Below are 16026 nucleotides of genomic sequence, written 5' to 3'. Positions count from 1 at the left end.
AGCGATTGTTCTAAATTGAGCAGTACACTCAGAATAGTAATGATGTACATGAATTTTGAATGTACAAATTCGAGGGAAGTTTCACCAAGTCAATCAAAGGTTCTCTGATCATGATGTATAGTTGATATTAGGTGCACAATCGATGTACCTATGCATGGAATTAACAGATACTGAATAACTACTTCAGCAGAAAAGGAAGATTAATTAGGTGAAAATGGTGGGTGGATGATAACATATGAGGGGGGCTATCATGACAGTTAGATGCTAGTTCATACTAAATGGAATATTAATGCAGCATTAGTCAGTATCAAATTGACTAATTGTTGTCTTAAACTCATATCCAACAAATAAAGCCACAGATTGGAAGGGTCCCCATGACAAAAGATTGAATGTTGCAGCTAAAATGGTGCTGCCTTGCCAGAGCAAAATAATAAGTTGAGATCGAGATCATGATGAACAAGTGTTAAAAGAGGACCATAGTGAATGAGTTCTTCTCTTTTGGTAGGTGCACAAAGCTAATTTCAACATGAATCATCCCCACATAAACAATCTGAAATTTCACGTGAAGTGATTGAAGGGGAAGGAGCCTCTTTAGTACTAGTTTTAGGTGGGAGACTGAATAATGTGTAAATCAGAGTCCTCCTAGATCTCAATCTTCTCATAGCGAGTAGGTGAAAGTTTTGAAGTTACAAACAGTGTATCAAAAAGAATTGAAGACTTGCATCTATACATTATCATAGGCTAAACAGTACAGACTATAGTAGTGTAAAAGAGGTTCTTCTACCTGGAGTAATGTTTGGTTGTAACCCTATCAAATGATGATGATGATGGAGCCCAAAAACACAGGGCATCTTTGAAAAAACTGACCTAGTTTAGAATTTTCGTGCCCAATAGTTTACTCTGTAGTAGAATATTTCTCAGTTTGAGCAATCTAGGCATTTGGAACTTGACCCCAGCCATTTTGTCATTAGCAAAGCATTTGAGGTATGTGGAGCTTTTGTTTTGAGACCGGTGCATGTGTCTTTGTGATTAGGATTTAGTTTTAGTTTCTATAAAGAAAAAAATTCGAATTACGACGGATTGGTAAGCTAATGTAGTAGTCACATTCTATAATGTTAACTCACAGGTCAATTGAGTTTAGAGGGTCTCAAAATTCAATGCCTAATTTGCGGAATAGGTGAAAAGGGTTTGAATATCAAACCCTAGGTTTGTTTCATGCTCCAACTTTTTGAACCAAGTGCATTTTGGCTTCATCAGCTAGGCCAACTTCAATGTCTTTATCTTGGTTGATGAATAATGAAGGTTTGTGTTTCCTCACATTAACACTCTTATGATGTTGGTCTGTCGCCGGTATGCATCGATATAGGCACATTAGCTAAAAGAGCGATGAGACTAGCCTTTAAACTAGGACTCTTGTTTGTAAACAAATTAAAGAGAGTGATTGACTAATATTTGTTTGCTCTATAATGGTCTCAAAATCCGTAGATTGTATAGACTTTTACTGAAACATCAACTAATTGTCAAGAAGGGTAGACCTTTCATCTCGCTTCTTTTAGGTGCAATGGTATTATGAAGGGCACATAGAAGAAGAAGCAAAAAAAAAATTAGATAAAACAATGCACTTATCTTTTAATGAAATATCCGCATATATCTAAATATATAATCTTAACTGATTGGAAGACAAACTAATTAAACTACATCCTTAGACAAATATCTAGCCTCTTGTTATTACGGTATATCTTTCATCTTCTCTTATTTCATGTGTTTTTTTTTAAATTTTAGAGTATATAGTATCACAAATCATTCAATCTTTTATGAAATATGGTTAAAATACAATAAAAGTTTAATGCTCTTCATATTTGAAGCGCTCCTATCACTAGAAAAATGACATATCATACGACAATACCTGTGTAGATCATAGGGGTATATATTTGCAAACGTCCACTTTTTGGTGCCGCCTTTCACGTCTGATCCTAGCCGGATCAAAATCCGGTGACCGGACCCGGCGAAATCATTTTGGGCCTCGTCAACTCATTCGGACCTCCCTGACTCACCCAATTAGTCAGATAAAAACTTCCCAACACTTTTTGAAGGGTTCACCCGGGCCCACCTCTCCCATATACCAAATCGTTAACGTGCGCGCCCTTCTACTTCTATCAACACGTATAAGAAAACCAAAACAAACAAAAACACCCGGCGTGACGAAACTGCTCCTCCTCAAAGTAACAAATCCCCGACGCCACTGCGTTCAAAAACGTAAAGTCTACTATTCCACCTCAGGGACATATCCGTCATTCGACACCGTTCTTTTCTTTGATGGCGCACATTCTCTGTACACTTAACCTTCCCCCCCGGAAACCACTGACCCCAAAACCCATCTTTCTTCGATTCTTCTCTGCCCTAGTTTCATTTCCTCTTTTAATTTCAATTCCAATTTCGATTTCAGCTCAGTAAGATTCTCGCTAGGGTTTTGGTTTCGTGAGCTCTTGAAATCTCGAAAGCTTCGATCTGATGGCGGCGGGGACAATGGCGACCGCCGCCGGAGCTTCTGTGATTCTCTACTACATGTTCGGCCGGAGAACATCTGCAAAAGACGGCGTTGAGGTGGAGGAGGAAGACGAAAGTCGGAGCGGAGACTTCTCCAAGTCGAGATCGGCGAGGAGGAGGCTTTCCCGGCGGCCGGCTCAGGCGCCGGCGACGTGGATCGAGTCATTTTCCACCTTGTCCGATACGCTGCGTTTTACTTACTCTGAGACTCTAGGGAAATGGCCGATCGGCGACTTGGCCTTCGGCATTAACTACCTTATGCGTAGGCAGGTAAAGTCGTTGGCCTCGGATTGAAGTAGTTACTTACTGCAAATTCAACATTTTGATGGTAATTTTTTATTTGCAGGGTAATTTACAAGTGGCGAGTGTGTATGCTGGAAGTGACAGTGTGCAGCTCAAAGGGGCTAAGATTATTGAGGAGCTAAATTATTACTTGAAGCTGTTGACGCTTTGTTATTTATTTTCCAAGAAACCATTTCCGGTGTTTTTAGAGTCCGGCGGTTTCTCTATGGAAGATGTCCTTCTTCAGAAGCCCAAGGCTGCGGTTAGTAAGCTCTTGATTTTGTTCTATGTGACTGCATTTGGTAATGTGCTTCTGAGTAATCAAACTAATGTGCATGGATGTGTATGTCTATTTAACATATTTTCATTTGAAGTTCTTTTTTAGCTCAATTTAAGTAATGTGGATATCGGCTCTAGGTAGACATATTTGGAGTTAAGATATGTAAAAGGACGTACTCGAGAACCTGGTTCTAACCAAAATGAGTTATTACTTAATTTTTTTGATTCTCTTTTACCTTGCTACAAAGCTTCAATCAAGATTCTATAGAAAATGGTGTCAAGTTTGCGGCTTTCATGAGAATTATCCATAGCATCAGATTGTAGTTTTAATAATAAGGAAAAACTGACAGAAGAAAATGTCAGTCCGTGTTCTGTAAGCGGCAACATCATCGATGTCTGAGAGGAAATGAATCGGGTGAAGGGGATCACTGAGTTTCTTACTAACCTCCTAATATTTATACGATCCTTGTGATAAAGCAGTTTTTTTTTTCAATTTACTTTAGCACCAGTCACCTAATGTTAATTGTGTTATTGATTAGTAACTTAATGTTGCAGCTTCTGAAGCCTGCGTTCACAATTCTACGTGATAAAGATTCAAAATGCTTCCTTCTGTTAATACGTGGTACACATAGCATCAAAGATACACTAACTGCCGCAACTGGTGCGGTGGCCCCTTTCCACCATTCGGTTTTGCATGATGGTGGAATAAGCAATTTAATCCTAGGATATGCTCACTGTGGGATGGTTGCTGCAGCCCGTTGGATTGCTAAGCTCAGTACTCCTTGCTTGTTTAAGGCTCTTGGTGAATACCCTGAGTATACAGTTAAGGTGAATGCCATTTCAGAAATATGCTACGGACTTCCTTTTCCTATATCTATCTGATCTGACTGTCTGTGTTTTATTTCTTAGCTTTATGGTGCATCTTATGTCTTTATACTGTTCTTTAAGTTCATTCCTAGCATTACGTTTTTGTTTTTGAACTGGTATGAGCCAAATCATTCTTCTAAATAATAATATACATATACCATTACTTTTCAAGAAAGTCATGTGTTCTAGCAAGCAAAATGATCAACAGATTATCCGTATTTCATATATTCTTATTGTTAGACTATGAGTACAGTCTCCGTATTCTGTAGCTTGGTATTTTGGTTTCAACATGATGTAATCAGAATTTCAGAGTTAACTATTGTTTTACTATGAGAAACAATAAAAGGGTCTGGATGATTAAGTAAATTGCCTCATTTGAAGGATGATCAAATCTGTAATTTTTCCTGATATGGATGTTTCATGCAGACTAATCTTGCCATAAATTCTAGGGCTCATAAGCTATACACTTAGTTTTGGAACTTAAAAAAATGTTTATAATATATGATAAAAGATCTAATTTTGAAATTTTCATTTCAGGTTGTTGGACATTCACTTGGGGGTGGTACAGCCGCCTTATTAACATACATTCTTCGGGAACAGAGGGAGTTCTCTTCAAGTACTTGCATTACATTTGCTCCAGGTATGTCTGCTGAATTTCTCTTGGCTAATGTCTAAAGCATTCCGTATGCATTGATTCATTGAAATGCAAATTAATGAATGGGTATTATAACACATGTATGCCCATGTCATTCTATCTCAGCTTAATTTTTTCTAGAACATGCTTCCCTGGTCTCCTCTGTGTCAGCTTTAGAAAAAAACTAGAAATAATAAGTGCTCAAACTGTAATTGTCATTTTGCAGCTGCCTGTATAACAATGGAGTTGGCAGAATCCGGCAAGCACTTCATCACCACTATCATCAATGGCTCTGACCTGGTGCCTACATTCTCAGCAGCTTCTGTCGATGACCTCCGCTCTGAGGTACTGAATATATTATCCAATTTGAAATGGATCATATATTGTTGCTATATATTTGTATTTGGTTCCATATTCATCGGCTAGATATTTTTATTTTCTTATTTGAATTTGTCATCATATCAGGTCACAGCTTCATCTTGGATAAATGATTTACGGGAACAGGTTGAGCGTACACGGGTTTTAAATGTTGTTTATCGCTCAGCCACTGCTCTGGGTTCTCGTCTACCATCAATAGCTAGTGCTAAAGCCAGGGTGGCTGGTGCAGGTGCACTATTAAGGCCAGTTTCCAGCAGTACTCAGGTAATCCTTCTTTTATTTGAACTTGATGGTTGAGTACAACGATTCTGCTAACTTAGTATATTATAGAGCGTTAAAAAAGAAAAAGAAAGTATCTTAAAGAGATATTTTGTGTTATAACTGGTAGTATTGTAATTGACTCATTTGAACGAACCACATTATGTTCCAATGCAACCTTTATGGTTTTGTCTACTACCTCATCTGTATAAATGAAGGCCCATTCTTTCGTTTGCAACTTGTAGGTTGTGATGAAGCGTGCACAAAATGTTGCCCTAGCTGTTGTTAGAACCCGTTCATCTATATCGTCTTGGTCTTGCATGGGTGCACGTCGCCGTAATGTGGCTCAATCACTGAACTCTAACATGGGTGATTCACTTGAAACTTCTGTGGTATGTGAAAGAGATTCAGAGTCTCTGGCTGAAAGAACAACTGTGGACCCAATGCTGGATAATTTGGAGTCTTGTTCTGGTGGATCAGGTCATGATGATACTGATGAAGAGGAGCAGCTTTTGCCAGTGCATGCAGATCCAACCTCATCCGCTGTTGAAGATATTACTGAAGGTGAACTGTGGTATGAACTGGAGAAGGAGCTAACAAAGCAAGAGAATGAAATCAATGTCGAGGCCGAGAAGGAAGAAGCTGCTGCAGTTAAAGAAATAACCGAGGAAGAAAATATGCTTGTTGATGTTGCAGAAAGCAATACGCCAATCTCTTCCTCGGATATTTCTGAGAGCCACCGGTTCTATCCTCCTGGCAGAATTATGCACATTGTATCAGTAACTTCACCTCATTCTACTGATTTAGAACATGATGGATCGAGTGAAGAGCATGTCGGTATATATGAGACACGTCGAGAACTGTACAGTAAGCTCCGACTTTCTAGAACGATGATCAATGATCACTATATGCCTATGTATAAGAAAATGATGGAAGTGTTAATTAGAGAACTGGAAAATGAAGAAGCAAATAGTTCTGTAATGTAAAGTGAACCAACTCAGGTAGAGAAATATAATGTTACTTGCCCTAAATGATTTTAGAGTGAAATATGCAACCCATTGCGAGTTTCAAAACTTGGCAATTATTTGCATAATCTTCCCCCACTGGAATAGTTTTGATTCTCGCGTTTACTCATTTAGGTCTTTTCCCCAAATTTCTGATTTCGCTCAATCCGAAGTATTCAAACTCCGGACATATAGGTGATTCAATAATTCAATATATGAGATAATGATAACAGTGCTTCTTAGCTGCGGACTATCAGACTGTTTTTCCATCTGAATTTCCGCCGTTTTTCCACGATCTGGACGTCGGTGACACTGTTTCTTCTCGCCGGAATGATACCACGTCTTCTTAGACGCTGCTACGATGAAGAAGAAAGTGAAAGAGATCGGGATCAGAGGTCTGTGCAGCAACCTCACTCAGAACTTCACCACTAATCATGGTGGACCTCTGATCCCGATCTCTTTTGCCTTTTTCTTCATCGTAGTAGCGTTTAGGAATGTGTGGTGTCACTCCGGTGAGAAGAAACGGCGTTGCTGACGTCCGGATCATGGAGAAACAACGGAAACCTGGACGGAAAAACCGTCCACACGTCCGGATCTGAGATTTTCTGGCAATGATAAAACTTTTGCACCAAGTGGAGGGTGTGTGAGTCATGAGAAAATAGGTTTGGTATGTTATTGCAGAGCCTCTCGCTAATGTCATTGCAACTCGTTTAGAAATTCAACCATATACTCAAAACCTCTTGCTAATGTCATTTTGCAATTACAGTCATGCTCAACTAGTTGCATATTTGGTGTGAATATAAATAAATAACCGCCACAATGTGTGCAAGTTGAAATAGTTCTGACTTCCTAAAACTCTAAAAGCTTATGTATACCACCCCAAACCAACTATTATTTAGCACCAGAATCTAGCATGCATATGCATATGTGATTTATGGTCCAACCACTTCTGCTATATTTTTGGGATCATTATAGGGTCACAATCACCTAATTCTTTTGACCACCCAGTCTTTGATGTAATTTGGTCCATCAAGAACGAGTGGTTCATTCATAGCCTTGTGTTTGGTTTGGTATCTGGTATTTGGATCTCATTCATTTTCTATGTCTCATCCAATGAAAGCTTTTTCTCCACAGCAAAATATTTATTGTTAATGGAGCTCTCGCTATCACAACATTGTAATGAACACACTACTTTACTAGAATACTCTTCAAGATAATACATCTTTATTCAGAATCTGATCTCCGCCACAAGAATTTAATCACCATCTTTAATCACTGCATACCAGTCTTTGCTATTTGTTTAGTGTTTAAGGACAACTTTGTGTGGCATATTCTGATTAACTAATGATGATCCCACTAATGCATCCAAATCCGTATAACACCTCTTAGCTATCTGATATCTTTAACTACAAGTATGACCAAAGTGGGCGGGCAACGATGATGGATATTATATGACAACGTTGATGTAACTCTCTCTTTGAGAATGTCTAAAAGGTCCATGAAGTGTGCATCATATAGTGGCCTAGGCAAAGGCGTGAAAGTAATTCCACAGTAGCTTCTAGTTTGTCTCAAAGTTTGCTTTTGCTTAGTTATACTTGTGTCTGCAAGTCAGAATAGGGAAGATGATGAAAATGGAGTACAAGCAGGACAAATCGTTGTTTGTTACTTCTTGGATCAGCAGCGAGATCATGACATCATCTTCCGGCAGCTCATAGAAAATTTCTGGTTACTGTTCATAATCTGCAGCTAAAGCATAAGGTTTTGAATACATGGTTTTCTCTTTTGGTTACTGTTCATCATCTTAAATATCTGGAAGTTCCTCAATGAATTTGAATATTAAAGTACAAGCATATTGAAGTTGTGCAGTTTGTATAATGATCTGGACTTTAAATTGTGTAGGAGTCATGGTGCTTTTTCCATCTTTCCTTGATGGATTGGGAAGAACCATGTCGATCAAGAAGACAAAGAATTGCCATAATGATACGGCAAAGGAGACTGCAGAAGAATTGGCAAAAGAAGCAAAAAAGAATGAGCTGGTTTTGAGTTCTTCCGGGACTGTTGATTCTGACAAGTCTAACAATTTTTCTTCTGTTTGCTCCAAGAGAGGCCAAAAGGGTATCAATCAGGATTGCTTGGTAATATGGGAGGTAAGTTCCTGAGAAATATTTCAGAAGGTTGAGGTTGGTTGTATTTGTTTGTTTGTGAAATTAAAATCTTCAATGGTTTGGTTGATAGGAATTTGGGTGCCAAGAAGACATGATCTTTTGTGGAGTGTTTGATGGACATGGACAACGGGGACATCTTGTTAGCAAAATGGTCAGGCAGTCTATGCCTTCTTCTCTCTTGTGCAATTGGCAAGAAACTCTCAGTTTAACATCACTTGACCTGAACTTTAAAATAGAGAGGGACCGAAAGCTCCATCGATATGATACATGGAAGCAATCCTTTCTTAAAACATATGCTGACATTGACCAGAAGCTTAAGCATTCTTCTAAAATCGATTCCTATCGAAGTGGTACCACAGCTTTGACAATTGTTAAGCAGGTAATCAAATATTATGGTAAAAATCTTTTAGTTGTACAAGTTAGTGTCCTGTGACTCATGTCTCTTGCCCATGACCCTTTCCTTGTTCCATTTTAGTGTTCTGTATATGTTCAGATTTTGAATCATGGTGCTGTATATAGGATTCACAATTACTTGTTTATGAGATTCCATAGAACGTACACCACCCATACTGCCATACAGCTTGGACTAGTAGGACAAAGATGTATATATGCTCTCCGAGACATTAGTAATTCCTTTCAGATAGTTAACTAGATATCATTATCAATGTCTTCAGGGTGAACTTCTCATCATTGCACATGTTGGTGATTCTCGGGCTGTTTTGGCTTCCACTTCTGAAGATGGGAGCTTGGTACCTATCCAGCTTACAGTCGACTTCAAGCCTAACTTACCTCGTCAGTATTCTATCTCAATATCCACTTGACCAATGTATCTGCGTATAAAGTCTTAATCAAATACACGTCCCTTACTTGCAATTGCTATGTATGTTGTAGAGGAGGCTGAGAGAATCAGAAGGTCCAATGGACGAGTGTATTGTCTACCTGATGAACCGGGCACATATAGGGTGTGGATGCCAAATGGAAAGACACCAGGACTAGCAGTATCAAGAGCTTTTGGTGACTATTGTGTAAAGGACTTTGGGCTTATATCTGTGCCTGATGTGAGCCAAAGATACATAACCAGCAAAGACCAGTTTGTCATTCTAGCAACAGATGGGGTATGCATGCCTTTTTTCTGTATCTTCTATTGATCAATTTTCTTCTGGCATTTGTGAAAAGTGAGTATACAAAAATTTGATATCGCTTATTTGCTTTTGTACTCAGGTATGGGATGTTATTTCCAACAAAGAAGCTATACAAATAGTTTCTTCAGCACCAGATAGGAACAAAGCAGCAAAAAAACTGGTGGCATGTGCTGCTCTTGCCTGGAAGTCTAAGAGAAGAGGCATTGCAATGGATGACATCTCTGCCATTTGCCTCTTCTTTCACCCCAACTCATCATCGCAACGAACTAAACCTTTGGTTTCTGAATATACTGGTGGGAAGAAATCTGGATGCATGTAGATTTAGTTGCTACCTCATGTGTGGCAATAGATATACAAATACAATAAAAATTCCTCAGTTGTCCTAATATCCTGCTTTGGTGTATAGCAAGCCCTCTTCTTGATTAGTATATCCGATTTAGGAAGTTGGTGATCGAACACTGAATTCATAGATTAAGAGACTGTATGATGTTCAAAACAAAGACAGAGAGTTGGTTACATATGCATGTTATTTTCTGATTTTAACAAGAGCAGCATGCTTGCATCTCACTTCTGATTTTCACAAATATCTCTTCGATCTTCTTTTCAATTGTTTGTACAGATGAGAACCCTGGATTCTTTTTAATTACGATGCCAACATGATGAAGAATACAATTCAATCTTAATATGGGTCTATTGTGCTAAAAGGATGGGATGACTCATAGGTAAAGAGTCTTCATCACCAGCTCCTGCAGTTCGTTGTTCTAAATGTTTGGTTTACCGTCCCACATCGAGTATGTGACTAACTATAGAAGCCCATAAGAGTATAAAATAGGAGGAGCTTGTTTACACAAAGCATACTTTTCTCGGCCTTTTGGCTAAGATCAAGTGTAGTATCTGTTCTTATCAGTTTAATATCTGATATGTGGACCAATGGTTCACACGATATTAAATTAATTTTTTAAAGGGGTGAGTCCGCTACAATAGCTTGCTATTGGGTCTCACACGTGTCATCTTTGTGCTGCACTACTTCAAAGTTTGGCGCACCCTACCAATCCATTTAAAAATCTGTAAGTGTCCGACACAATTAGTTGCGGTTCTATGTAGGTTCTGCCTTGAATATGTTTACAGATATTAGAAGTTAGAACTGTTGTTTGAAGTTTTGGGTTTATTTTTCCGTTAATACGAGTAATGAACGGAGGGACCAGCTTAGGTCTCTGTTTGACACCAACATCAGCTCCTAAAAAAGATGAGCAGCAATATCACACACCTAGCTAAGAGATGTTGTTTCTTGTTTTTGTACTTTTCAGCTTTCTCCAGTAAAGCCAAACAGTATTACACATGATGAAGATCGATGTCACTTGCAACCTCAAGTCTGCATTTGACATTTATGTGCTTCTGCAGTCCCTTGGCAGAAATCACGGCTTCTTGACATTTTTCTTTCAAGCTTGTTCCATAACTTTTAGTGATTGCTAACTTCTAGTTGAAATGTTGGTGAAGGCTAAATGTTTATGCATACACGAACATGGCTCTATTCGGTGCTATATTATTCACATGACTGTAGCTTTGTTATCACTATCCGCCAAGTTGGGATAACTTTGTTATCTCTCCGAAGGGATGGACGAGACCTTCTTCCAAGCAAAGAGAGTTGGAGCTTTGAGGAAAAAAATTATGTAGGATTTGACAAAATGCAGTGTGCTTTTGCTTAGGCTCTTCCCTTGGATTTTATCCATGCAATAGAACGGGCTAATTTTATTATTTGATTCAATCAAAGTCCCAGTTGTAACATTAATGTTAGATGCTAGAAGACCCACATCGATTAAGAGCTGTGTATCTCTAGTTTGAGGCTTATAGAAAAGCGCAGCTTCGCACTGTTTTAACTCATGGAGCCATGCGTCGAGCACTTAGTGAACTATTCTTTCGCCTTTTACTAAAGAATATCGTGTGCGCGGTGCTTTAATTGGCATTTGGAAGGGTGCACTGTCCCTCAAATTTGAGTCATGAATATTTTAGTCCTATAATGATGATTTGATCCTGCGATGAAATTTTGTTTAACAAAGTTTTGTCCTTATTCTTCTGTGTCGTAAAAATGCATCTTAAAAATGGATGAAATGTAAATTCATATTGAAAAGCTTTAATTGTAACGATTATTTGGGTCCAGCTGTTGCCGAAAGTATGTTATCCAAATGTGCCTTGTGGTGACGTGCACTATTGATAATCAAATGAAAGGTACAAGAGGGAAACTATGCCAATACCGCCCTCATAGAAACCAAGAACAAAGGAGTATAAGAAAACGAACATTTAACGAGAGCTAGTGGAGAGGCCAAATGACAACCTAAATAGCAAATATAGAGTTCTCAACTAAAACAAAACAGAGCTATACTGGTACAATTAAGCAGCCAAGGCCAGAAGCGCATGAAGATGCATTGATGAAAAAACCACAGACTAATGATTAGATCATGTATAGCAATATCTGTGTACGAGCATTTAGTAAATCATATGGCAAGCAAGGAACAAGGTGAGGATATGGCAAGCAAGGAACGAGGTGAGGTTTTGATGGGGTGGGAGTGCATGTTTCCATGATTTGTCATCTCATTAAAGGACATATTCAAGCAGCTAGTCGGCTTGTTAAGGGCTCTATGAACTTAATTCAAGATCTGCGAGTGATAGTCTTTTGGTGCTCGTTGTACTCCTCAACCTGTTCCTAAAATAGTTGAGGCGATTTGGAATACTCTTCCTTTAGGTTGGATCAAGGTTTGCTTGATGGAGCATCGAAAAAGACACGACTATTGGTGGTTATGGAGCTCTTTTTTTCGTTATCATAGAGGAAATTTTATCGGTGCTTTTGCTTCAAATTTAGAGATTCCTAGTTCCGTTCCAGCAAAGGTGACGGCAGTGATTAAAGATGTTGAGTTAGCTTGGGTTCGTGACTGGAACCTTGGAAGCATATATGGTTAGAGGTAGGTTCTTCTCTTGTCCTTGATTTGCTCTAATCTCCGCACTTGGTTCCTTGGCAATTAAGAATTGAATGGATCAATTGCATTTTTTTTTGAAAGGAATGGATTAATTGCTTGCATAGTATATCTATGATGCAATTTTGTTCGTCTCACATATTTAGAGAAGGTAATTAAGTTGCCGACTTGTTGGCAAACTATGTTACCACTTATACAGACTTGATTTGGTGGGACTCAACCCCACCTTTCATACAATCATTTTGTAATAGTGATCGATCATATTTTCCATAATATCGTTTTCGATAGTCAGTTTTTGCTCATTCGAGAGACATTGGCTTAGTGCCCCGATCTTTGTATCTCTTTATTTAAATTTTTTTCTCCCTCCTACATCCCTCTACTCGGCAAAAAAAAAATTCATGTGAGGTTAAATTAGGGATGGACACGGGTCAATACGGTTCGGTTTTAGACAAAACTCATAACCCAACCCAAATTTGATATTCGGTTCGGTTCGGTTTTTTTATTTTAGAAATTATGACCCACAACTCAACCCAACTCGCACAGTTCGGTTCGGTTCAGATTTTTTCGGTTTTATCCATATGCAAAATACGTAATATTATATATTAATTTTAAAGTACAAAATTTAACATAAATATGAAAAACAAATGGTCTAATGATTATTCCATACCTATTTTCACAGTGCATATTTAGCTCAAGTACAAAAAACTCTACTACATTAAAATCAGAGAGGAACAAAAATGTTTGTACTCTATGAGTTTAGGTAATGGAACCTTGCTATGTTCGTCATGTAGGTCATCTGGTCACAATGGTCAGTCCAACTCTTCTTTCACGTCTCATGTGAGCCGTTATTGATACTTATTCGCTGAAGATATGAAACATTAATAAAATCATTGATTAAAGAAATCAATTTTTAGTCACGGTACAAAAAGAAGCGACGAAAAATGGAGATCGAAAGAGGAGGGAGGAGAGAAGAGGGAGGAGTTATATGAACTGGTTTTGTGAAATGAAGTGAACTTTTAATATAGTGCTAAACTAAGAAGTGAGGATTTAGAAAAAGATATGGCTATAAGTTTTTTTGTCTGAGATGAGAGAGACAGCAAGATTGATTCGATCAATTATGTTTATGTTGGCTTTAGTTTTACTTTTTTTAAAAAAAATAATAAAAGTAAAAATATACCAAAACGATGACGTTGACCGTTGACTTCGGGTTATTCGGGTCGGTTTCATTCGGTTTATGAGGGACTAAACTCAAAACTCAACCCAAACATAATCGGTTCGGTTCGATTTTTTTATTTTCGGTTCAGTTTTTTTTCAGTTTTCGATTTTTTTCGAATTCGGTTTGGGTTCGGATACGATTTTTTTTGGTTTTTGGGTCTGCGTGTCCACCCCTAGGTTAAACGGGCTAAACATGCAAAATACTGGATATTGTTGTATTCATGTTTTTTGGACAAACATGTGACGTTTCAATTTTTTGAGAGTGAAAACTTCCCACATCGGTAAACAAACCAAGGAACATGAATGGTGAGTATAAATAAGGTATGGCAGGTTCCTTGTAACATACTTACCTGGACTGGGTAGATGGGCGATCAAGAAGGCTCATGGCCTGGGCAAGTGACCTCCATTGCACTTAGGCGGGGTGCTTGCTTAAGGTCTCCCCAAGAGGGAGAGCCTACGTCATAATTTCGTCATAATTTGTTGCCAGGGGGGTTTGCGTACGCGCAGCCCCTGCCAATTTCACGTTAAAATCTTTTCTGAAACGTTACACTCTGAATTCATTTTATAAACGGTCAAATATGTCGCTTTGTTCAACTCTTGGCATGTCTTGGTTCTCGTGAATTTTACCTATCAAATAGGTGCGTACAACGTATGTGTACAGGTAGAAGAGGAAGTTATTTCAAATGTGAACAGTACAACCCCGGAGCCAAAATAATCTCTGGCTTGTTATGGTACACAAAGTACAAGAGACAATAAAATGTAGCAGCATACTAGCCAGTGAAATTCGTACAACAGATATACCACCATCATTAGGAGTGCAAGCCTAGACAATCTCTGGTTTGCTAGGAAAGAGAGGAAAAATATCAAAAACAACACAGCATTACAAGAAGAAAACACAAAACAGGATAATGCTGTAGCATTGTCATAGTTTGATTTAGTTGTAGGCCTCAGGGTTGGCCAAAAGGTGGTTCTCAATGATCTTGAACAAACCAGCGGCTCTTTCTTTTCCGGCCTTGACATGCTCTTCCTTGATCTCAACCTTTCCTTTGCAGTGGTAGTGGCTGGTGCTCTTGATAATAGAGCCTCCACTTGGAGATGCCACCAACTTAATCTCGTAAGAGATATTCTCAACCTTGTCCCCAATAGCATCACCTTCGACTATGCTATAGTTGTAAACGAAGTTGTCTTTGTCAAGTCCATCAATCTGATGCTTCACGTAACTGTATTCACTTCCTTCACCGAGGTGAATCTTCTTGATGGTTCCAACGCCTCCATCACCTTGAACGATAAGCACCCCAAGTACCTAGCTCTAAACAATACATAAACTATCACAAAAGCTACTTGGTCTAAACTCTTGGCTCGCAATAAATCGTATGCCAATCTCTGTACCCCTTAGTCCCTTACTTGTTCTGGTCATGCTTTTCCACAGGCTTTCTTGAACTTCCTCTTCTTCTCTCTGTGCAGCTAGAGAGATGAACTTCGTCTGGAAGTATATGCTTAAGAAAGCCTGTGAAAGTACATGGCAAGAAAGCTAAGGACGCGTAATAATATGATTTTGCTGTGTTTAGGATTTGCCGCACTTTTTTTCTTTTATTTCTTATATATAATATTTACATTTTAAGTTACAATAAAATCTCATTAAATTAATATCTGATTAATTAATAATCTCGTTACAATAATACTTTTACCGGTCATGACTCAGAACTAAATTAAAAATTCACTAAATTTATAAGATAATAAAAATTCGAAAATTCATATATATAAATTAATAATGTCATAATTTATATAATAAATTTTACATTTATGATGATTTGTTTAAATTTTTGGTGTTGATTTAAAAATTATCAAATAAGATAATATAGTACATCCGATAACATAATATTTTAAATAATGTAATATATATAAAAAATATTGTTATCAAAAAGAAAAGAAAAAATAGTATATTGTATAAGCTATCTATTATAAATTAAATTATGTGGTGCGCATAAATAATGTAATTTTTTTCTTCGAAAACATGAAAGAAAATATTTATTATATCTTAAAAAATTATTAATTTATCAATGAATTAATAAATTATTAATTTATTAATAAATTAATATATATATATATATATATATATATCGTCCTATAAATAAGTTGCCGGTTTGATAGGATAACAATGCCATCAACTCATTACTTATGATAATTCATAATTGAATCTTTATCAATCAAATTAATCTGTTATTGTAGCTTGCAGTAGGTTGCATACTACTACATATGCATTAGATTTAGGTATAGGCATCAGGT

General features: G+C 37.7%; 3 protein-coding genes, 1 long non-coding RNA gene, 2 other non-coding genes and 1 pseudogene across 6 annotated transcripts in view; 6 read left to right on the top strand and 1 right to left on the bottom strand.

Moving 5' to 3' along the window:
* Positions 1-10140, top strand: part of LOC126791182 (probable protein phosphatase 2C 34) — a 133997-nt gene extending 123857 nt beyond the window's left edge. The window contains exons 2-7 of the mRNA XM_050517597.1: positions 7984-8007; positions 8149-8396; positions 8485-8793; positions 9089-9206; positions 9306-9529; positions 9636-10140. Of these exons, the coding sequence (XP_050373554.1) occupies positions 8154-8396; positions 8485-8793; positions 9089-9206; positions 9306-9529; positions 9636-9875 (1134 nt within the window). The 5' untranslated portion in view covers positions 7984-8007; positions 8149-8153 and the 3' untranslated portion in view covers positions 9876-10140. The remainder of the gene's footprint in view (positions 1-7983; positions 8008-8148; positions 8397-8484; positions 8794-9088; positions 9207-9305; positions 9530-9635) is intronic.
* On the top strand, positions 2361-6307 carry LOC126791177 (uncharacterized). Its single transcript, XM_050517590.1, has 7 exons — positions 2361-2817; positions 2894-3091; positions 3664-3936; positions 4513-4615; positions 4836-4954; positions 5075-5251; positions 5491-6307. Exons 1-7 carry the CDS (start codon positions 2512-2514, stop codon positions 6229-6231), a joined length of 1917 nt encoding a protein of 638 aa, XP_050373547.1. The 5' UTR covers positions 2361-2511; the 3' UTR covers positions 6232-6307.
* A 233-nt stretch (positions 10141-10373) lies between the features above and the next one.
* Positions 10374-11624, top strand: LOC126791597 (uncharacterized). Its single transcript, XR_007671827.1, has 2 exons — positions 10374-10623; positions 10864-11624. It is a non-coding gene; the product is annotated as an uncharacterized LOC126791597 (long non-coding RNA).
* Positions 10411-10605, top strand: LOC126792993 (U2 spliceosomal RNA). The gene has a single exon (XR_007671985.1). It is a non-coding gene; the product is annotated as a U2 spliceosomal RNA (small nuclear RNA).
* Positions 11440-11526, top strand: LOC126792998 (uncharacterized; annotated as a pseudogene).
* A 2458-nt stretch (positions 11625-14082) lies between the features above and the next one.
* LOC126793014 (U1 spliceosomal RNA) lies at positions 14083-14254 on the top strand. The gene has a single exon (XR_007672000.1). It is a non-coding gene; the product is annotated as a U1 spliceosomal RNA (small nuclear RNA).
* Positions 14255-14593: 339 nt separating this feature from the next.
* LOC126792281 (major strawberry allergen Fra a 1.08-like) lies at positions 14594-15435 on the bottom strand. The gene is made up of 2 exons (XM_050518739.1): positions 15415-15435; positions 14594-15043 (listed from the first exon to the last, which is right to left on the bottom strand). Exons 1-2 carry the CDS (start codon positions 15433-15435, stop codon positions 14675-14677), a joined length of 390 nt encoding a protein of 129 aa, XP_050374696.1. The 3' UTR covers positions 14594-14674.
* Positions 15436-16026: the final 591 nt, after the last annotated feature.

This window comes from Argentina anserina, chromosome 4 (assembly GCF_933775445.1).
Source record: "Argentina anserina chromosome 4, drPotAnse1.1, whole genome shotgun sequence".
Classification (NCBI taxonomy): Eukaryota; Viridiplantae; Streptophyta; class Magnoliopsida; order Rosales; family Rosaceae; genus Argentina; species Argentina anserina.
Note: the sequence above shows the minus strand (reverse complement) of the source record. Positions and strands in the feature narration are given on the sequence as shown.

Coding starts and splice junctions, on each gene's coding strand:
- LOC126791177 (XM_050517590.1), top strand. CDS start 2,512: ATGGCGGCGGGGACAATGGCGACCGCCGCCGGAGCTTCTGTGATTCTC. Junction 3,937..4,512: donor ACCCTGAGTATACAGTTAAG/GTGAATGCCATT, acceptor TTTTCATTTCAG/GTTGTTGGACATTCACTTGG. Junction 4,955..5,074: donor TCGATGACCTCCGCTCTGAG/GTACTGAATATA, acceptor TCATCATATCAG/GTCACAGCTTCATCTTGGAT.
- LOC126792281 (XM_050518739.1), bottom strand. CDS start 15,435: ATGACCGGTAAAAGTATTATT. Junction 15,044..15,414: donor TGACCGGTAAAAGTATTATT/GTAACGAGATTA, acceptor GTTTAGAGCTAG/GTACTTGGGGTGCTTATCGT.